This window comes from Pteropus alecto, unplaced genomic scaffold, assembly GCF_000325575.1.
Source record: "Pteropus alecto unplaced genomic scaffold, ASM32557v1 scaffold11, whole genome shotgun sequence".
NCBI classification, from domain to species: domain Eukaryota; kingdom Metazoa; phylum Chordata; class Mammalia; order Chiroptera; family Pteropodidae; genus Pteropus; species Pteropus alecto.
In genome coordinates, this window is record NW_006431956.1 from 7037824 (window position 1) to 7061470 (window position 23647).

At 42.5% G+C, this 23647-nt stretch overlaps 1 protein-coding gene across 1 annotated transcript in view; it reads right to left on the minus strand.

The window, feature by feature from the left end:
- The window catches only part of FAM107B (family with sequence similarity 107 member B), a 190666-nt gene that overhangs the window by 111441 nt on the left and 55578 nt on the right, over positions 1-23647 (minus strand). The window contains exon 2 of the mRNA XM_006906973.2: positions 7301-7361. Coding sequence (XP_006907035.1) covers positions 7301-7361 — 61 coding nt within the window. The remainder of the gene's footprint in view (positions 1-7300; positions 7362-23647) is intronic.

Here is a 23647-nt window from a genome sequence, read left to right on the forward strand (position 1 = left end):
ACACAGTGGACTAAACCAAACCCTCATTTTAATTTCTATTTCTGTTTTCCCATTTATGAGCAATAAGTGGTCTGTTGAATTTCCCAGATAAAAAAATAGTCTGGAAACAATTAGCTCTCTGGCCATGGAGAGAGGAGAAGCAGCAGAGAGTGAGCTCTGGAGACCCTGAGGAGAACGGATGCCGTGGACTGGAGCCGTGGGCGGTAATGTCACACGGTGGGACTTTGCCTAGGAAAGCGCTGGACGTGGAAAGCAGATTTCATTCGTCTGACACCCTCTCAATGCAAAATGGCAGTGAGCTGGGAGCACACTGGGGCATCTTTAACGGCAGGCCAGGAAGTGTCCCTTCGCCTCCGTCCGGAAGCATGGCCTTGCTGCCTTCCCCTGCCACCTCCCACAGCCTCCCACCCCGGTCACCAGAGAAACAGCTCCTCAGATTCTAGGGCAAGTCCAACATAGGCCCAAAAAAGAGACTGTTCTCCTACTTACACTGGTAACGCAGGATCTGTAAATAAGTTCTAGAAACATCTTCTTTATGAGTATGTGTTAGAGCATTAGAGCCCATGGCCTCCTATTCAGTGGTGTCTTAGTTCTTGGAACAGAGAATATGTCACCTTCACAGGTCTGTGTTCCTCTGGTAAACCTCCTGCATCCAGCATGTTGCTGCCTTCGTTTCTTGGGAAGAATGTATATGACAAGAACCTCCAATCATTATTATTTGAAGCAGGGATGAAGTAGTGAGATTCCTTCAACTAAAATAAAAGTGAGATAGTGAAGTCCCATAAAGGAGTTTAGGGAACAGAACTTTGCTGGAAGTCACCTACAATCCCACCAGCCTTTTCTCTAGTGAAAGGCCTCCCAGGAGGAGCCCTCAGACCGCCTGTCCTCCTGTTAAGGGAATGGAAAGAAGGGAAACCCTTCACTCTGCTTTCAGGGAGCGAAAAGGCAGCTCAGTTAGCTCCTCGAAGGCGAGACTGTGTCTGCCTCATGGATTAGCATGGTCTGCTTTGTGTCTGTTATATCCTCAACCAAATAACACTTTTTATACCAAAAGCCGTGTCGTAAGCCAGACTCAATCATCCATGTGTGCGCGTACGCTTTAGTCAAACAACCATTTATTTTGAGTTCTTCCATATTTCAGGCACTGTGCTAGGAGCTGGGGAAGAAAACAAATAGAAAACGACACTCAGTGTTCAGTTTCTGATTGATCTAATGGCTTTAGCAAGAGTTGTAAAGACCAAACATACATTCTTCAACCAACAAACAAATACTGAGCACCCCTATATGTCAGGCTCTGTTCTAAGCATTCATTCTGCATGCAGCAGCAGATAAAAACGCTCAAACATCCCTGCCTTTGTGGACCTCAGCTTCTACAGGGGGAGACCCACAAAGAGCAAGTCAAGGAGCGGGGGTGCCAGAGAGTGGTGAGTGGTTTTCAGACAAGCAAGGCAGGGCAAGGAGGTGAGAGACGAAGGTAAGGCTGCAGTTCTGCTCGAGGTGTTCAGGAAAAGCCTCACTGAGAACAAAGACCCAACGGTGGGTGGGAACATGAGCCTTGCAGACCAAACATCAAACACAGGAAGTCATCTACATCTCCAGTAACATTGTCCCTCATAACATGCCTCCCAGAACCCTCGGATTGTCTGTTCCAAGGTTAAGGGGCTGGAAAGAAAGTAAATTCAGGAAAAGGAAGTACAACACTCTTCTGTTTCTCTAACTTCCCTAACTGAAGTTTTCTATTCATTTTTTGGCCATAGCCTTGGAAAAATCAGTAAGGAAGATAACTTTTTGCATAATCAAAGCGAGTGGTGACTGCAGTATATAGTTGGTTGGGGGAGAAACCTCATTTTGAATTTTCAACTATGTCAAGAAAGTAAAAGCAGGTACTTTGAATTATCAGAGAATGGGTCTCCTTTTGTCGCCTCTCAAGACTTGGAGGCGGAAAAGCTGACCTCTGTAGGGGGCCGGCCCCTGAACACAGTAACCCCACATCGCTTGAGCTGCTGCTGGTGGAACCCTGGTCTCACTTCCCTGTAAAGGTTACAAAAATACATATGTTTTTTTTTCCCTCGTTGCATCCATTTTTAGTTGAAGAATTTTAACCGTTTGGGGTTTGTTACTTCACACTTGAGAAACCTACAAACTACAGGAAATGAAAATGTGACTGAATGCAGATGAGGCAGACAGCCAACTCTGAGTGTGCTGGGCTCCACTCAGCACTAGGTGACATTTAGCAAGCAGAGGATGTGCTGATGAAACGCTTTCACTGTAATAAAATGGCTTCAACTTTTAGGATTCTCCCCTCTTTTGATCAAAGTGCTGTACTCTGGGGTCCTGACAGCACAGGGTGAGTGCAGCCCAAAAGCTAATAAGTATTACACAAAGTCTTCTTGAATTTTAAACACATTTAAAGATATTTCAGCATTCAAAACTACTTGGCCTGCTTCTAAATCAATGCATAGCAACAGAAATGGCAAGACTGAGCCAACATTTTAAAAACACTTTTTACTTTTTTTTAAACAGAGCCACCAGAAAGGATGCAATTCATTTTTTAAAAGAATTCTCTCCAGAAAACATAGCTGACCCATTCATCAGTTCCTTGCCCACAAGGGAATGAATGAATAAATTAAACTAAGATGTGCCACCTCTGAAAGATTGCTCATCTCTTTCTCTCTAGAAAACTGGTACTATATCTTTTTTTTTTTTTTTTGGCTACAAATAAGATTAGTATGGGCAAGATCTGTGGTTTCTTTATGTCAGCTATAAGCCTGAGTCTCTGTACTAAAAAAGTAATGTTCAATTTTAATCTTATTCAGTAGTGATGCCTCTTCCAGGCTGTTGTATGTATGTGTGATACTCGGCTTGTTCGAAGGGACTTTCAGTGGAATAGAAAGAGATTAAGTGAGGTCTCATCATAAAACTTCTCTAAAAAAGAACGTCACAGTAACCATATAAGGCTCTGGGAAGGGAACAGATTCTGTGGGAAGGCGAAAAGGAAAGAATGACTCCCCACGGAAAGAAAGACCTGAGAGGGGGTGGGCCTCACAACTTCAACAGAGCAGTTGCTGAAAAATGAGGCAGAAACCCGGTGAGAACATGTGAACTGATTCCTTCCCCTGTCCTCGGCTAGGCCCAAAGATTGGCTTATCCTCAGAGGGTTATGTTGTCAAGCTTCAAATTGTGCCTTCTTGCAGACATACAGCTATCTCTGTTTGGAATTATAACCTCTTCATGTAACTATTAGTAAAGCATCTCTGTTTTTCATTTCTTTATTATACGAACAGCATCATGAGCACATCAAAGGAACACTGAAGTATGGACATCTTTCCTCCGTGATACTTCCACTTCCATCGCCGTTTCTCATGGGCCTATAACCTCGTTCTTCCTTTACCTGTGCATAGCCCAGGTTCAGTTTTGTATCTCTTTCTTTATTTTCACATAGGATGTTATATCAAAAGGGTGCACTGCATCTTTAAAACGGCACCTTTTAATAAAGGATCCAACATCACTTGTAAATGGACACAGCTTCTAAGGAACACATAGTCTGGTGGAGTCTTCTCTGACTGTCCCCATGATTCCGGGCCTTCCTGTGCTTGGGTCAAGAAAGTGGCTAACCATGCATTGTGACTACGGCTAGAAATGCCCCCTCTTCTTTACCGGTTTGCTGATGCTTCAAATCTCTTTAAGAGCCACCAAATGTTTTTCATTCCACAGGTAGATCTGCAGCTTAAAATACCAATAGGCTGAAGAAGAGGTAACACAGGATATGATATGAACCAAGGTATATGTGCCTGACTGCATGTCCTTCTGATGGCAGAGAAACTGGAGGCCAATGTGCTCCTCCCCACTGAGGAGGAGCTAGGCGTGGAGGGGACAGGCAGGAGGCAAAGGTACACTGTCCATCTGATGAACCTGCCCCTCGCTGGCCTTGCTGAAATGGAGGACCAGCCGACAGCCACCCCACACTGTATCACATTAAAAAGGACTTATAAGTGGGCTACCCTATCCCCTCAGCTAATATATCCATGAAGTCAAGAGGAAATGTCACCTGATTCTGAGTAGGCATTAGGCTTCTGTCTATTACAGGCAGGCCACTTACTAAAAAAACAAAACAAAACAAAACAACAACAAAAAAACCCCAGAAAAAAACTCAAATGTACAGAGACGCTGAACCATTAGAGAGCAAAGCATAGGTAATGACAGTAGTAAAGTTTAAACACATTCCTGATCAACCTGTCATTATCCCTTGTGTGGGTGGGTCCTGCAAGTGTAAATTACAGACCTCAGATAAAGTGACTGATGCCTAAGGATTAGGTCATCAGCCAAAAAATGGGCTGGACTCCAAAGAGATATCACTTTGGATTCAACTTACAGTATTTCACTTTCACTTTATAAACACCCTGGCTAACGTGTCTTTCTTCACAAATGGATTTCATGTCCATCCTTCAGGACCCAGCTCATATGCCACGATCTCTTAAATAACTTCCTGGACCACCCAAATTGAATCTCTCACCTCTTTAGCACTCCCATTCCTCCCTCCTCCTGTCTCTGTTTTAGGCCATACCATATCCTATCTTTAGTCTCAGCTTTCTGTGTCCATGTTTTACAGATTCTATTTTACTACAAGCTCTGTGAAGGCAAGACTTCCACCGCACCCCGCCTTGACTATAACATCTACGTTACTTGTTTAAAGACTATAAGTTCTCTATAATTTGTATTTTCTTATCATTTGTATAATGGCAATGTTTGTCATTTTCCCACAAGCTCCACGAAACATGGAGTCATGTCTGTTTTTATTTACCATTCTACATGAAACATAATTCCTAGCACAGCAACTAGCACGTATTAGACATTCAGTGAACATGTTGTAAGTTAATGTATTATATGTTCATACTTTTCAAAGAATCTAGTACACAACTTATGCAGAACAGGATTTCGAAGAATGGTTAATAAATACAGTAGATCTGAATTGAATGGACTAAAACTAAAGACACGAGTATACTAAAATCACAATGTAGAAACACACATTTGGAGTGCGTCCTGAGTAAAGAAGAGGAACTCCACAGCGCACCCTAAAGTCAGTAGACCCAAGCATTTTTTTAGAAATAATGAGAAACTCTTCATTTTCTGCTTTAAATTCTACTTAGAGAATAGGGTTGTTAGGTGTTTTCGAAGAAAACAAGGAAATAAGCCATTTATTCACAATTCAAAATCTAAAACCACATAACACAATCACAAGGAAATTGGAAGTACAGATTTCTAACTAAACCGTGTTCCTCCTTTTCTGTGGCATTATGTTCCATTGGGATCTCTGACTCTAAATGTCTTGGCTGAGGGGCGTCTTTATCACTATACCAGATTTCTAATAACATGTTCCAAGGGCCAGACGCTCTAGGAACCGTAGCAGACTGTTTGAAAATGGAGTGTCTGATTTCTCATCCCAGGGTGTCATGGTAGAGTTCACTAAGTCAACTCATGTCTTAGAAAAGCCTTGGGGAGTCATGGCGCCTTTACAACATGTGACCTAATCGAGGCTTTCGATGTGAACGAATGAATATACTCAAAATATAGGAGATACTATGCCAAGAGAGCGAATAATACCATCTATAACCACAACGGGGAAACCCAAAGTCACTTGGTTGGCCAAATTTGCATTGAGCCAGCAATGGCCATCCTTCCAGCCTTCTCTAGCTGTGGAACTGAAAATCAACAGTAAGTGTGCAAAAGTGGCACTCGGGACAATTTTCAGGGCATGATATGCAAGTTCCAACCCTGCCCTCTGATGCCTACTTTCAAACTCCAAAATGCATCACAAGAATCACAACCGCAGGAGACTTCTCGCAGCCTGCTTCCCCCACACAGATTTAGCGGGCCCTTCGTGGGTGCTCTAGCCGGGCTCTGACTGCACCCATCTTTTCACATGATTTCTCATGTTCTAGCCCTGTCTGTTTCTCAGACGTAATATGTTTTCTTGAGGGCAAGCATCATGTCTTATTCGCTTTTATATCCCAGAAATCCAAAATAGGCATGGAGTTGGCTCACATCAAGCCCACCCCATTCTCATCTCCATTGCAGAGAGAAAGAGAATGTCTTGCATACAGTGGACACAAGGGACTCAGTGAGAGCTTACTGAATGACTACTGTGTGCTAGGCACTGTCCAAGGTGCTAAGAAGACGGGCAAGGTCCCCCTACTTTCTAGGGGACAATCGGTAAATAAACCAATCAATAGAAAGATTATTTTGGTTCATAATAAGTGTTACAAAAAATAGAAATAAAAATGGGCAATGGAATGAAGAGTGATTTGGAGGAATGATAAGGTGGCCTGTGGGCCTAGGCATTTCAGCTGAGGACTGATTGATGAGATGATGCTGGCCACGCAAGGATCTGCAAGGGGAGAGTGTCCTACAAAGGGGCACTAAACCAGAGCAATGCTTGTTGAAGGTGGAGGCAGACACGGGAGGGGTGCAGAGGGAGATGGAGGAGCTGGTTAATTGCTAATTCTCCTCCATCTATATCAGAGCAGAGTACAACCTTTCCCTTCTCACTTTGCATATTCTTTTTGTTACCGTTTCCATTTTCGTAGTTCTGCTCCCTGATTTCCATTAAATCACAAGACAATGAGCCTCCACCAGCAGCAGACACGTCTGGAACCCTCTTCCAACCTCTAATCATATGAAGCCCTATGCGAAAAGCCATGGAAAAATAGAAGCTGAGAGTATTAAGGTTTAGCTTTCATTCTTATTAGGTCAATTCAAGTAATGTTTATTTTTATGACCATTATATCTCATTTTCATTACTGATCATACTGATCATACAGAAGCAAAGTTATAAACCCACTCATCATTAGTTTCTTTCTTTATTATCTCATAGGAAGTCCTGTTATGGAGTAAAGAGCTTAACAAAGCTGCATATTTAACTATATACAAATAAAAAAAAAAAACCCAGCATATGTATCTAATAACATTTTGAAGGTAATCATAAGTACTTCAGTGAATAACTATGCTTCTTATTTTAGTATTACAGAATTTGAAATTTCGTCATCGTTATCATCATCTACTTCAAGTATTGATTCATCAAGAATTGTAATCAATAAAAGAAGAGAAAAGGCCATTTTCTGCATCATGACCAGATTGTCCAGATGTCATGCTTGGAATAATACATCATAAGCGACATTTCTAGTCATCTTTCCGATCATTTGGAGCATACAGACTTTCCGCTGCAATCTGCAAAGGATGCTGCGAGCCTTGCTGTCAGCAACGGCAGCTCAGGAAAGGAGGCATCACACGGAATGTACTCTACCTGACGTCGTCCTCTGTTCCAACTGGAGGCATCTAGGTTCTTCTTGGGATTCATCTTCTTCCTGAGTTCCAGCCCCACGAACCAAAGGAAAAAAAAAAAAGAAGGGAGAAAGTCAAAATAAGGCATTTATTCACAGCAACGCTTTTGTGCAAACCTACTAAGGAATATGAGATCAAGATCTGAAAAAAATAGATCAAGCCCTCTTAAAAATTTCGGCTTTAAACAAGTAAAAAATGAACAATGGATGCTGAATAGAATAGCTATGCGGGCGCTGGGCTGCAAACTGCAGGGTGCCATATACACATGGTGGTGTCTATATATGCTGCCCCTGGAGTAATACAATCCATAGGCCCTCTGTGACTAGTATGTTTGGGGGTGTCAGTTACTTAGACATAGAGGTGGTGGGTTTCTCAGTAAGATAGAAATTCTGCCAGTATGATGCAAAAAGAGAATTATGTTTTTGCTTTTCATAATTCAAAGAGCTGATTTCATGTTCTCTTGAAAACTCTATCACAGTTCACAGTTAATTTTATCTCTGGATGGACACATTCTTTTCTGGATTCTGGAATGATATTCTTTAATGACAACTGTCGCTGCTGTAGCACTGATAAAAGCAGACCCAGCTAGGAGTGAGAAGAATGTGTACAAGGTGCTTATCTAATTTCGTCTGCAAGATGAATTTATGCTGATTCCTTTATTTATTTTTTCCTTCACCGAACAATACTGGTTGAATACCGGGACCTTAACATCTAGACAGGATCCCTTATAGCATTCTTTGAATTATATTGAGGGCAACTGCCTACTCAGCTTCCTTCCTAGGCAGGCAAACTTCTTTGCATACTTTGTTCTTCCTAAGAATTTAGCCTCATAGAGAAGATAGTCTAGACCATAATAAATCATATGGATATGTGCTCCATAAATGATACCTGAAGCTACTCCGTAAACAGAGTGGAAGAATGAAACTCAAAAACTGGGATTACTCACCACAAGAGCACTCCCCAGTTTGTCCTAAGTTTGCAGTTTCTAGGTAACATCTCATCTCTGGTGATGAAAATCCACCAGTCTCTCAAGCTTGGTTAGAAAGATTTTTTTAAAATGTCCTTTTCAATTCATAAAGATTAGTTTCATTAAATCATTATCAGTATCGACTTATCAGAGAATTGATTTCACCTGTTCTGTGGGAACAAAAGTTTTCCCAGAGATCAAAAGTCATCTTCAAATGTTCGTCATCGGGTACCAGTTCTAAAAATTTGTCCTGCTTTTGAAACCCATAAAATTGCATTGCCATGGGCAATTTGAGTAAACGCGCCTTCAATCCAATTATCTCAAATTTATGTTATAAGAAATTTTAATAAAGATTGCTTTCAAAATTACATTTCTGGAGAGGATGTAAATTAATAGTATACCAAAGGACATGTAAATGATAGAAAAGCTCCATCACACAGCAACTAAATGCAGCAAATAATTTCTCATGCCATAAGGCCCAACAAGACATTATATAATAAAAACATGAGAAGCTATTTTATAATAGAGCCACAAGGAAAGTCTCTCAAGATGCCAAAATAACCCAAATAAAGTTATTTCATAGATGAAAGGATTCTCCTTTGAGCCAATAAAACTGTTTACTTTTTTATTGCTCTAAATTCCAGAATGGTGAAATAACTTAGCCCTTTAGCTTTCCTCCAAACATATTTATTACTTTTTTTTAAATCGCCCCTCCTCCAATTTTCTCATTAACTAGTAAAAACTGCAAAGCCCTAGAATGATCTGCAGATGGAAGGATATTTGGAATACTTTAGGCTGGAGAGCTCTCAGCACAGAATAAACAAGCATCTGTCTTCGATAGCATAAACTCGGTCCTATTTAGAGAAAAAAGGCTGAGCTCCTTAGATTCTTATGTTTCTTCTCCTCAGTGGGAGTCTGTGACTTGCTGAATTTGTTCTTACTGGCCTTTTCCCAACAGAGCTAAAATAAAATGACAACAGTCCAACTGTAGTAGACATCTGTTGATTTTACTGCCTGGCATTCACTCACTCTGTCTAGTAAGTGTGTCCTAATTTCCTCTTTAAAGTCATCCTTTCCCACTCTTAATGAATTGTAATTCCTATAAAACCAACTCCATGCCCTGCACAGGACCCTAGGCCCCTACTCCAAGGGTGGTCATGTGTCCCAGGGCTAGACCATTAATCCAGTGCATTCCCAGTGATTGGTATAGTGTGGTCATGTGACCCAGAGTGATGCAATTTTTCCTGAGCTTGGTTCAAAGTGGTCATGTGATCCAGGGCCTATCAGTCCACTGCATTTCCCTGCAATTAGTTTAGAGTGATCATATGACCCAGCCAGGGCTAATGAGAAATTTTTCTCTGGACTATGATTTCTATTCTTACCCACTGATCCTGGAGCCTGAGACAACTGTGAGGGATGGAGCTACTGCTATCACATGCAGCTGCGGCAGAGGCCCCATAAAAGAAGGCAGAGCCAAGAGATGGACTGATAGCAAGTCCTCATATTATCACTTGAACCAAATCCAGCCATGCCTGAGGCGAGCTCAACCATGGACTTTTCAGCAATTACATTCCTTTTTATTTTTTTAAAAGCTACATTGATTTTTTAAAATCAAAACCATTTCTATGTATCAAGTTGTCTGTCGCTTGTAACAGAATGAGTCCCAGTTGATACCTTGGCTCTGGGAAGCCGGGAGTGGAGTGTGTTGATTATTGACTTCTGTACCTCACACGCTATGATGTACTGCACAACATAATTAAGTGGAATGTGACAGGGACGATGCACTGAGGTGCTATTAAAATGTGGCAAACAATTGGGCTTTTCATCTGTTTCCTCTGAGGACTAATCCCAAGGTGTTTTGTATATTTTACAAGAGAAGATAGGGAAGGGAGAAAATAAAGTTTATTACACCCCCAGGTCCTAGACAAGGAGGTGTGGCACGCCTCACAGGACCACATGGGAAAGGCACGGGGTGGTCAGGAACGGAAGCCGGGAGCACCAAGGCTACTGCTGGGGTTTCAGAGGGTAAGGCAAGGCAGGGAAAGCCCATCAGATAATTGTAGTGCAGGGGAGCCCAAGAAGATGGAAGGTGTCACTCCTGTCTTAGCCACTTCATCCCCTCACTCTGGCCAACACTGAGTCCATGGAGAATATATTCATCATGAGCAAAAACCACAATTCACTAAGCTACCCAACATCAGGGAGACTGGGACTGACCAGAGGCTCGTTTCATTCATTGTTTGTCTGGTGCCCCAGAGGGCTAACTGCTTTTCTTTATCTCTGCCTATAGGAAACCTAAGTAACTACGGCAACAGAAGAGATGCATGGGATCACATGCTTGTAAGGCTGTAGTTCTCAACCTCGGTTGTGCATCCAAATCACCTGGAAGACGGCAGAAATACAGAGGAATCAGCTCTGTCGCACGTGGACGAGCCTGGGCCTTGGGATTCCTCATTGGCTCTCCCAGTGGTGCCGATACACACCCAGGTTTGAGAATCACTGTTGACCAGGATGGAAATTGGGTCTGGTCCCCAGACAATATCATCAGGGCTTCTCTTTTTCTCATTGCCTCCATTCACCCATTTCTGTCTGTGTGTCACTTCTCAGGCTCTTCCTTCATTACATGGTCAGGGCCACTAGAAGCTCTGACCACATCCTTCCAGTTCATTCAGACTCCAGAGGAGTGTCTCTGGACCCCAGTACACAGAACAGCTCCTTTCAAGGCAGGACAAGAAACTTCTCAGTCCTGCATTTATACCCAGAAGTCTAGGGGTGGACTCTGAATGATCCATCCTGGGTCAAGTACTTACTCCTAGTCATAGGCACATGCCTACCAGGAAACGGGGACTGGGATTTTCCAGACCTATATCACCGCCCATCTCCAGAGCTACTGGAGGGAGGAGTGCTGCGATTGGAAGCCTCACCAGAACCTCGGGAGGTAGGGAGGGAATACCGGGTCCCGAGCGGGGGAGGGAGGGATGCTGGCCACAGTGCTGTTCAAAATATATATTCCCAAAGCCACAGGACTAAAAATGCCTACTGCTTATTTAGTGCCGAGTATGTGCCAGGAGCTTCATATATGTTACATGTAATGTGGGATGATATTCAAAATATTTAACAGGATGGATGGTGCAGGCCACCAGCTAATCAGAATAGGGAGGGTCCTGAAGGTCCCTTTAGTTCCTGGACCATGCAGTTCAAGGATCTGGGGAGAGAGGTAATGTGAGAAATGGACGCCACTCAAAGGCTTGGAAGCAGTTACTTACCAGTTGATAGAAAGGTGTTTTAATATTTTAACAGCCATTATATTCTTATTTACACATACCTGCTGAATATTTTCAACCCGAGTGTCATTTTAACAACCACACTTATAAAGTATAGGTACCTCCTGGAGGTATCCTGGAATATGCTAGAGGTATGCAAAGCCTCTCTGGAACATGAATTTCACTCGAAGATACGAGAGGAAAGATGCGATTTGTATATTAAAACAAATTTGAGTACATTGAGGAAAGGTATACAGAACTGACATAAATGTTTAGGATGACTATGGAATGGCAAGGAAGTTTGGACATGGAGTCCTGGACAGGGAGTACTTCTGTGGAAAAGACTGAAAAAGCTTTTGAGATTTGTGTCCCCATTATACAGAGGGGGCCCTGAAGGGGTGAGGATTTTGTCTAAGCATGCATGCCTTTAAGTGGGGCAAGAGTCACAGCATCTGCCTGGGTCAGAGCGCCTGCCCTCACAGCCAACCATGCTGCCTTCCTTCGTGTTTGCTCCTTGCCGGTGTTATTTATAGAAAATATAATCTCAAGTGGAAAGAACAGCTAGCTATTAAATAGCTATATTTAGTGGAAGGACTAACTGAAGAAGACTCTGGGTAAAGAAGAACATAGACTGTACGGTTTCACGGAGGAATGAGTGATCGTCCCTCAGAATTAGGAAAGGCCATTTCAAAGGCAGACCATTGTGTGTTTCGACATTTAGAGAGCCCTGGGCCAAAAAAAAAAAAAAAAAAAACCACAGAGCAAAACAACATTTCTCACATGGTGGAAATTGCAGAACCAAGAGCATAGGAAAGTTTGACACAATCTTTACGGCTATAATTCGACATGCTGGTCCTAAGTTTAGAGTTACAAAATGACTGCAAAAATATGTGGATTGAAATAAACTCTCCAACTTCTGGGGAATAGAAAGGGTCAGACTGGTTACCTATGATGGCTATGGTCTGAACGTGTGTCCCTCCAAAATTCTCATGTTGGAAAAATACTAATATCCAAGGTGATAGAATTAGGAGGTGGGGCTTTTGGAAGTGATTAGGTCATGAGGGCAGAGCCCTCATGAATGGGGTTCGTGCCCTTGTAAGAGAGGCCCCAGAGAGGCCCCCTGCCCCTTCCACTGGGAGGACATAGCAAGAAGATGGCTGTCTATGAAGCAAGAAGTGGGTTCCCAACAAACACCAAATCTGCCAGCGCCTTGATCTTGGACTTCCTAACCTCTAGACTGTGAGAAATGAATGACGTTTGCTTAACCCACCCAGGCTACGATAGTTATAGCAGCCAGAACGACCAGTGAGAGAGAATCATGGCTCTTTGGCTGCCAATGACTTTTAATCCACAGGTACTCTATGAATACTGTTAAATGAAAATAACTTGTTTCAAAGAAAAAATTTTCTCCTCCAATTTTTCTTTTTTTTTTTTTTTCATAAAACTGAAGCTTCAGGAAGCTATGCATGCATATCACGTGCCTTCAAGCACTGCAGGGCAGACGGCCAAATATCCCTGGAAAACAGTGCAAGTTTGAGAAAGAATGTGCCTAAAGGATTTCATACACATTGTGAATGAGAGCTTTTGTTGGAAATTTGGACACCAGTTTTCATTGTCTTCATATTAGTTCACGAAGTAGTAATACCTCATCTCTATTTAGTACCTCAATTTGAAAAATGCTGTCCTTTGATAACTCTGTATGGTGGCCAGAACAGGTGTCCTTCTACCTTAGAAAATGCAGTTTTCCTCCACTCACACTTGCAACACTTCTGACACCAGACCTGTGGGGTTTTCTCCCACACGGAACAATTCCACACCACCAGTCAAGTCTCCACGACTCAATTCAATTCTGACACTAACCTGAGTCAGTCATGATCCCGTGAGTTAAGGGCCCAGTTCCACGAGACCGTCTCCACCTCAGATGCCAGTCACAAGCAGCAGGTCCCCAGGATAGCTATAACTTCTGTCCAATGTGGCTACATACTGGAGGTTCCCACGATCCCGTCCTTCATTTTGATGATTTGCTAGAGTGTCCCAGGAACTAGCTACTATTAGCTACTATTGCTAATTTATTACAAAGGATATTTTTAAAGATACATGAACAGCCAGATGAAGAGGTAAATGAGGTGAGGTCTGGAAGGGTCCCAAGCACAGGAGCTTCTGTCTCCCTGAATCTGGGGTGTGGAGACGTATTCACCAACCCAGAAGCTTTCCAAAACCCATCCTTTTAGGGCTTTATGTTGGCTTCCTCACCTGGGCATGAGCAATTATTAACTCCATTCCCAGCTCCTCTTCCCTCTCTGGAGAATGGGGAGGGGGGTCTTAAATGTCCAAGCTTCTAATGGTGATTTGGTCTTTCTGGTGACCAGCCCCCATCCAGAAGCCCACTCAGCATCGCCTCATCAGAATAAAAGGCATTCCTAGCAACCAGGAAATTCCAAGACATTTAGGAGCCCTGTGTCAGACGCTCCTATCACTTAGGAAATTACAAATGTTTAAGAGCTCTGTGTCAAGAACTGGGGCCAAAGACCAAACGTTAGAATGAAGATTCTCCTAGCACCCTTGTTTACAAAGGAGCTTTGTGCCAGGAACCAGGGACAGAGACTAACATAATATAAATGTTTCTTATTTCATGTGCAACTTGAAGATTTATAGTCACACAAGTATAAAGGCAAGGCCAGATCCTTGCCTCACTAGCCATTAAAGGAGCACCTTCCAATTCGCTCCGACCATCCCTCAGAGTTCAGGTAGAGGGACCAGATAGTACGGGTCTCTAGTTAGGGATCGAAAGCAGAGAAAGAGGAGAGGTGCTGTCAGAGACCCAAATCTGAGGTCTAGTTTCCATATCCTGACCAGCCTCACTTTAGAACTTATTCTAAGCCACGACATTTATGGAAGCTGGAATTATGCCTATGAGGTTACACCCCTAGACAGTGACACCCAACAACTCTTTTGTTTTCCTGTAGAACGTTCCAGAAAAAAGTGGAAATTTAAAGGTGGAATTTTTTTTTTTTTTTTTAGATAAACCTAAATGTTTCTAGGAAGTTAGAAGCTACAGTCAGGAAATTTAGATTCGAGCTCCAAAATTCAACCTCTTTTTCTGAAGCTTAAATTGACATAAAGTACTATTTATTAACCGCCCAAATGAGCTTAAAATATTTTCTGGATCCATCCTGGGGGGAAAAAAAATGCTAAACTGGGGTTGCTCACTGCCAGCTAAAGAATGGGAGAGAAGGCGGGAAGGAGGGAGGGAGCCAGTGACCTCTTGTCCTGCCCTCTCCCAGGCTCCACCAATATGCAGAGTCCTGACCAAGCATACTTCTTAAAGCAACTTTTAAAGCAACATTATTTTTAAATATAATTGTACCAGTTCTTTTAAGTACAGTAGTGTCATGCAACTCATGGCTTTGCAGAAATTTCCCTCACCAAAGACCTAAGCTTGAGAAAACCTGGGAAGCCTCCTAGAATGGATTCAGGACTTCCCTGGGTTAATCTATAGCTCTCACCTTTCAGGTTGTGTTACCAATAAAAGAATTAAAAATAATGTCCTTCCACTAATCCTTATTAATATCATTTTAGAAAGGCGATGCTGTCAGAGGGAAAATGAGAACCAGAAGAGCCATCTTCCAGTCCCATATAACAATGGGAACCTGACCAAGTTCATACCACCTGTGCTTCATTTTCTCATTAACAAAATGGAGATGACAGCAGCCCTTCCCAAAGTCGTGGCCGTGCTTCTAGAGCAAGAAGGGAGAGAGCAGGAAAAGCACGCCATGCTCTTTAGAATAACAGAAGCTTCAACGTTCTTGTTATTTGGAAAGAGATCATCATTAGAGGTCAGTATTTTTATCATTTTGCTTCAACGGAACCCATACAATACAAAATCAACACAATGAAGAGAATTCTGTCACCCCGCACGCAGTGATCACTCAGCAAATGTTCATGGTTTATGGGCCAACCATACAGTTTCCAGTCCACTTGGAGTGCCAGAGGAGAAACAGGTGTGTGTGCTGGTGGGCGGGGAGGCAGGTCGTAATGAAAGGTGCTGCCAAGGGTGATTTCCTTCCATTTCCATTCCCATTCTGCCTATAAATGCTTCTTGCCCAATATTTCTCCTGGATATAGCCTGACAGAACCACTTATTCCTAGACTACACATACATACACGTGAATATACACAAACACACATATGTACACCTACAGAAACACATGCAGACACACACACACAAACTTTTATACACATATACACACATGCACAAACACACATACTCAAATGCGCATACGCACAAACACACATAAACACAAAGTATATACACATACATATAAACATATGTGTACGTAAACACACACATATGCATGTACACACACAAACACACATACAAATACACACAGCCTACCAAAAGTAAACTAAACGACGACAAAGGAAAAGTCTGGTGAAGGGATTTTCAGTTGCTCAGCCTCTCCAGGCCCGTCAGCGCCTCTGCCCTTCCTATCAGGATACGTGCTGCTTGTTTGAGCATCTCTTTGTCAGAGCTTCCAGAAAGAGAAGGGCAGTTACTGCAAGTTAGAGTGTCAACTTGAGCAATGCCCAAAGTTTCTTTACAAGGAATTAATAAACAGAGTTGCCTTTTTCCAGACATCACTCTCTGGTTTGAGCACCCTCCACCCACCTTCCTGCTGGTCCTCTGCGGCCCACGGCTGCCGCCAACATGCTCCAGATGTTCAGATTCCCCAGTACTCTCTCACCTCTCTCTGTGGGTCTGCTCTGGTCTACTCTCAGTGAGAAGACAGGTGCTTTCTGGAGAAGCGGTCAAATCTGGGCTTTCATCTAGAAAACCAAGTTGAATGGCAGCTCTGCTTCCTTTATTCATTGTCACTGTACAAGCAGCGACGTCCACCGTTGAAAATGTCCCTTGTGGTTCCTCTCCACCCCACCCACACTTTTGTAAAGTCACTTTATTAAGCTCTCCTTAAATTATTCTAATTTGAGGGCCACCTGTTTCCTGTTGGGACCTTGCGTGACAAATAGCAGATATATCAGGGAGAGCAGGATGCAAAAATTATATAAATATATATGTGTGTTTGTATGTGTGTGTATATATATACATATATTCCAGTGGTGGTGGTCATGATTCATTCATTTAGTTATTCCACAGACATTCATGAGGGCCAGCTATGTAAAAAGCACCATGGGTAAAGGAACCACACTTCCTGGATTTTATGAGACAGTGTCAGCTACAACAATCTTTGTAATGGTCAGACTATTTTAATTTGGGGTTCATAAAATATGATTTCAATAACTATGGGCAATGAGAAAATGAGTAAGATGCAATCTGTACTCTGAGTTTATACCCTTGTCTAGTTTAAATCCCTAAAAGAAAAATTCAAGTGGAGACTGTCTGAGGTATGATCAAGTACCAGCTCTGCATTCTGCTCTCTCGCCCACCTGATGAGTGGTGAGTCTGCGGCTTTGGGGTCAAAGGCATCGGCCGTGATGACAAAGTCTCACAATGGGCCAGGCAGCGAGCTGAAAGCTTTATGTACAATATTTAATTTATTCTTCATGAAAACTCCTATAAAATAGGCCTGGTTTTCATTTTACAGAAAAGAGAGACTTAAAATGTTAAGCACCTAGTTGCAGTAGCATCTACTGACTCAAGTCTATATCCAATTCACACCCAAGCCTATCTCTAAGGCCCACTGCTCTTACCTACTCTGGTTCAGCGTCTCTTCCAGGAATAGATAATTCACAGCCAGACCAGAGGGTGTTTGGTGAATGAGACAATTACAGGTTTGCAGGCAAAGGGCTGTCCTGCAATTTTGGCTTACCCTTTGTTATTATATCCACACAAGGAGTAATCCGCTGGGGAACCCACCTCACAGGAGTCTCCTTTTGATCCTGTGTGGTAGAATCAGGCATCAGGTAACAATTAGCTCAGATTAGATTAGAAAGATGAGAAAGAAGAATTAGAAAGAAAGGTAAGGGGTTAGCCGCACAAGATGGACCCCAGGGCACACCAAAGATTCGTTTTTGCGGAGGCCTTGGCTCCCTTTGAATCATCTAATACTTATTGCTTTGGGGAAGTAGTGGAGATTGGTGTGTTAGTGGGAGGGGTGGTGAGGGACATACTTGAACCTTAAGACTGAGATGCGCCACACTGGGGCAGGGGGTGGGTGGGCAGCTTCACCAGGCACTTCCTTTGGGTACAAGGGGAGCCAGCCTAATCACACAGGTGGATTTTATGAGCAGTAAGCAATACAAATGTTTGTGAATTTAAAGCACCCCATAAATTTTGAAGAATTCAAGTTTAAGACCTGTTGATGCCCTCATAAAAACCTACTTAACTTTCCCCCTACACCTGAAGTACCCATATATCATGGTTTATGCCTGATCTCCCAGATGATCATTAATGGTGTCCCTTTTCACTCTCAGAAGTGTCAATTTAGATAAATTTTCACCCTACCTTTGCTGTATGTAACTGATCAATAAAAGAAGGTGAGGCAGTGGGTCCCTGAGCTTCAAATACTCCGAATTTGGTTTCAGAATGAGCGATGGCTTGTTGCATGGGCCTAGGTGATTCAATTAACCTCTCTGATCCTTTATGTGCCAAGGGAGAATAAAATATGTGGCCCGTGACTTTTATGAGCAATAGCAAACAGAAGTAGTTTCTAGAGTTATAGATCTTAGAACTAGACATAACCCAGAGAGGTCATTTAGCACATGGGGCTATGAAGAGCCATACAGAAGTCACGATGATGCAGTCAGCCTTCTCCACGGCCCTCTGCTGTTTGGAAGTCTAACAACTCAACCCAGCCATGGGTGACTTAAGCCTTTTATCAAGTGGAATCCCAGCTACCAATCAGTCTGTGTTTGTCTGCCTGTGTTTACCATAACAAAATGTCCAGTAGTCCCTAGCCTTGTTAACGAATCTCAGAGAGGTATCCAACCTGGATTCAGCAGCTGGCTCTGAATGTAGGTTGCACTTGCCAACTCATCAGTATACTTCATAGACAACAGTGGGATGTGGGGGACCCAACCCCAAGGGCCCGCTGGCTGTGAGCAAGAGCATTGTGGCTGGTCCCAGTGATTTGTTCCTTTAGTGTCTCTGAAGACTGTCACAGTCTGCTCCTCTCTTTCCTGTTTACTTTTGCTCCCAGTCAACTGTGTCCACAACCTCTACTCTTCAACCAGGCCTAACAATTTTATTTAGATGATGGCTGATAAATTGACAGTCTAGAGAGAGAAATAGGAGGGGAGGTGCGGGGAGGGAAAATAAAAAAGATATTCAGCCCTAAGACTGAAATGAGAGCCAATCCTGTTCTTGGGCCTCTAGATGAAGCTGTGGATGGAAAGCATATCACATCTTAGTCCCTTAAAAAAGGAGCTAGAAAAGGCTGCCTTGGTCCCTGTGCTCCTTCATTTTTTCGTGGTTAACTCTCCTCTCCTCCCCACTGTAGACCCCCCAACCCTGCATTCTCCAAACCCAACTGAGTCACAGAAATGGCAGTGGGCCATTCCCCCAGATTTCCGTGGAACCTGGAATCATTTCCAGAGCAAGTACCGTGAGGTTTTGAAATAATGCAGGGCTTCGTGTTCGTGGAATTGGAAGGTGTGCTATGCCTGCCCGGGAATTAATCAGAGGCCAAATATGCATTCAGGAACCAATAATTTATAAAGTACTATGTTCAAGAATGTTTTCAGGTTTTCTCTCTCTCTCTCTTTCTCTCTCTCAGTAGATTTAGAGTAACTGGGAAGAAGCAAATGAAAAAAGCCACTTTACGATGCCTTCACTTCTAGGAAAAATATAAGGGTGCCCTTGAAAGCTATTTTATCCCTCTGCAAAATAGGTTGCCCGTGGGCTTCGGGGTAAGCAGCAGCTGTCTCCCCTTGTACACAGAGCTTGTGACATCAGTTTTGATGTACCCTTACCTAGACTGTTTCTACAGTTTTGCACCTTCATTGCTGTAGGGCCACTTGCCACACACTGGCCCAAACCTAATTCAACTTTTGATCTTGCAACACAAATACCAAGGTTAAAAATATGTCCATAGTAATTTTAAAATGCATGAAAACAAATCATTCATGCAGTCGTACCCCTAAACCAAGTTAAGTCATGGTGGATTTGCTTGGAGAGAAGCAAAAAATCTACTGTGGGCAGTTCCCTATGTCTTTTGGATTTAGTGATGGAAGACCCCATTGAGTTACTTGAGTAAAAGCAGAAAGAAGTGACACTAAGCGTGGGAAGAGCTAACACAAAACAGAGGGTTATTAGAATGCCTGTGCCTTGGAGATTTTTGGAAATTATTTGCAAACTTTTCAATTTAATTCACCAAATATTTACTGCTTACACCTATATGTGTATTGTACTTTATAATATAAAAAGATGTTTTATATATGTTATCTCACGTGAGCTATGTAGCAGCTCTTTGAGAAAAGTACTATCATACTCACTTTATACTTGGGCATGCTAGGGCGGAAAAAGGTTATGTGATTTGACCAAAATCATATGGCTAATACTCAGCTCCAGATCTGTCTGATTTTCAGTGTGGGGTTCATTTCACCATATTCCTGCCCACTTGTTTATGCTTGCTTACTGTATACAAACTAGTGTCCCAGCTTTCAGGGAACTACAAATTAGAAAGCATTGCCCTGCCCTCTTTGGGACTAAGACAGAAACGTAAATTACCTGTAATACACAGTAGATATGATCATTGAAAAAGTGGCAGGAGCGCATGCTGTGAAGGTTCTGAGAAGGACAGAACCACGTCTCTTTGGGGAACTAGTAAAATCTGGATGACAGAAATAGGTGTAAATTGGAGCATGGAAACTGGGTATAACTGTAAGCAGGTAGAGATAGGAGGTAGGATACGATGCTGACTAAGGGGACAATAGAAGGCAAGTATGGTGTGTGATGAGAATAATAAGACAGGTTCTGGCCATTCAAGGGCATTTGTAGGGAAGGGAAAATAGGCTGGGCACACAGTACAGTGTTTGAGTGCCACAGTTAAGGCTTTTTACTCAATTTGCAAGGCTGTTGGAAGCCTGCAGTGGAGCATAAAGATTGCCCGTTTGGAAGATTAGTCTGGAAACAGTATGCAGACTGGATTGGCGTGTGGACAGCCTTTGAGTGGGGAGGACACTGAAGAGTCCTTTAAAAAAAAAAGCTGTAATAATAATTGTGATGCAGAGGGAGTAGCTGACAAAATGAGGTCAAGCAAAATCCAGGAGAAAATCAACAGAGTCGAGAAATAATCCCCGGTGAAGAGACTATTCTTTGAAGGTGAGCTATTTCTTTGGGCAATTTATGAAGCTGGAAGGAAACCCTGTCACAATAAACTCCTAGCATCCGCTAGGGTACCTTGGGGGATGAAAGAGCAAGCACCTGGCTCCCCGGCTTGTAACTTTCAGAACTCAAGAAAAATGGAGTGGATGGCTTACTTCCATATGGAAGCCTTGGGGGCATTTCAGTGTTTGCAGAGAATTTAATGTAGAGAGAGTAATTAGTGCCGACATCAGACACAATCCAATCAAAAGATGAATGTTCTGATTCTGAATGACAATAAAAATGGGGCTGGGGGCGGAGGTGGAAGCTAAGAAACCCAGCCTGGGTTTATCTCTGTTTCCTGAGCGGGACCCATGTTGCATAATTTGCTACAGTTCCCAGGGCATGCATTTTCTGCCACATGACTCTCATTCCCAGAAGACTAACCTTCACTTTCCACTGGCAGCTCTGACAGCCGAAGTTCTTTGAAATCTCATCAGCTCTGAACGAACTACAGGCCCACCTGGTCACTTGGATGCCTGCTACAAGGAGGAGGAAAAAAATGGCACTGGGGATGGGCGCCAAAACGCAACCAATGGCTTACAGGAAGCACCAGGGCAGCGACTATCCTGCGCGGCGCGCACACGCACGCATGCGCACGCACAGACGCACGCACACGCTCGCTGTCACGCACGCGCACGCACACACGTCCCGCCTCGCTCCGGACATGGCCCCTCACGTGCTCTACCAGCCAGCGCTCCAAGAGAACACTAGTCAAGAACCAGATGTCCAGGCATGTTTTCCTTCAAAAATCCCTCTGTAGTGCTGGTTCTTATGGAAGGAAGCATTGGGTTCATCTGATTTTAAGCCACTTCTCTGGAAACATTCTTTAATGTCCTAATTTAACCTCCTGTTCCCCTACATTGTGCTAATGTCGTTTAATTCTCTATAACAAACTTTGGGGTTTTGTTTTTGTTTTTGTTTTTGCCGTTTGAAACGGTAACAACAGCCCCAAACCTGTTTTCCTGTCTCTCACAGAATCATCGAATGTGGGAACAGAAACGAATGCAAAGGCCATCCAGGATGTCCATTGCCTCGTGTTACACAGCGAAGGGAGACCGGACAGAAGGCATGGCTGGCCCCAGGCAAGGATTTTTTTTTCCCCCCTAACAAAAAGGGCGAGGGAAGAGGGAATTGTGTGGTGTCATAGTGGTGACCTTCTGCAACACTAGCCCATTACAAACTAGTCCCTCTGATGGTCTTTTCTCCTTTTTAAAAATTTATTTTTAAAATTAAATATATTAGGATAACATTGGTTAGTGACATTATATAATTTTCAAGATTAGAATTCGGTATCTACGTACTCTATTGAGTGCTTCCCACCCGAAGTCTAGTTTTCTTCCGTTATCATACATATGATCCCTTTTACCTACTTTGCCCTCCCCTCCCCTCTCTCCGCTTTGTTAATCACCACTCTGTTTTCTGTATCTATGAGTTTATTTTAAAAAGTAAACTAGCAAAACAAAAACTCCAGTGGCCTTTTGAGAGCAGTGTAGCAGTTCCCTTCCCATGAAGGGCTTAAGAAGTGTAAGGAGTAGTTAAGCACTCTCGAATGTACTTCTTAGCAAACAAAATAGAATTTAAACAATTATCTCAACATTAGCAATGTTTTAAAACAAACATGTTTAGAGATCCAGTGTTCCTACTGCTAGCAATAGCAGCCCACTCACCCAAAAATATTGCAGAAATATTCTTTAGTTCTTCTTTTCAAGTGAAAAGTAGGGAATACACTGACAACTAAATGCAGGAGTATTTACGATTGTCCCACAAACAAGTGCATTTAATGAAATATTCTTAAGCAACAAAGAGAAATACATTGTTTATGTATGTACACAATATTATATGTATAGGTAATACATGTATGTGTGTATAAAAGATTTCTGCTCAGCATTTCTCCTTGGCCAGATGTGATTAAATTAACCTTGTGTTTTAATGTTGCTTTTTTTCCATAATGGCTTTGATTTAATAATTGAATTTATTATCTTTTAAAAAATACAATAGAAAGCCATGTGTTTGATGCATCACAGCTGGAAGAATAGCTCCCCCATAGCAGAGTAAAGTATGTATCTTTTGGAGTTTGAACAAAACACAAAACAAAAAATAGTCTTTTAAAAATGATACCGACTCATTTCTAAGGCTTCCTTGTGTTATAATGAAATGCAGTAATCAACTCTGCTTTAGTAATCAGTAAGGAAAATGCTCCCATTTTTTACACCTACATCAGGGCTTGATGTCAAGGTTGGTTTTAAAGTTGTCCTTTTTCAAAAATGCTGCCTCGATTTTTTTAGGTTGCCATTCATAGTCAGTTAGACATCCGAGCCTATAATTTCTGGTTTGTTTCTAAGGTTCAGTAGTAACAGAGATGGTTGAGCAGAGAACCAGGCATGATGATTTTAAAACAAAGTCTTTTGAAGGGGGAGAGGAAAAGAGAAATGCTAAAATGTTGGGACAGAAGGCTAAGTTCCCTTCCCAGCTGGCACTAAGAAAACCCTGTTCATTTTGTATAAACCATATTTTGAGAGAAGCAGCCATCATGACACCCATTTTCTAGATGGTAGGAGACCTTTTCTGTGCTCAAAGGTATTACATCCATGTGGCCAATGTATTGATCCTCAAAGAATGTTAGATGATTGAATGAAAGCCCCTAAATCAGGAGTTAGGGGTTTTAAGGCTTAAATGGAAAAATCCAATCACTATTTTCTACTACATTTATCAATGTGGTAAGAGGCTAATCGTTAACGTTTGGGTAAATTTTTG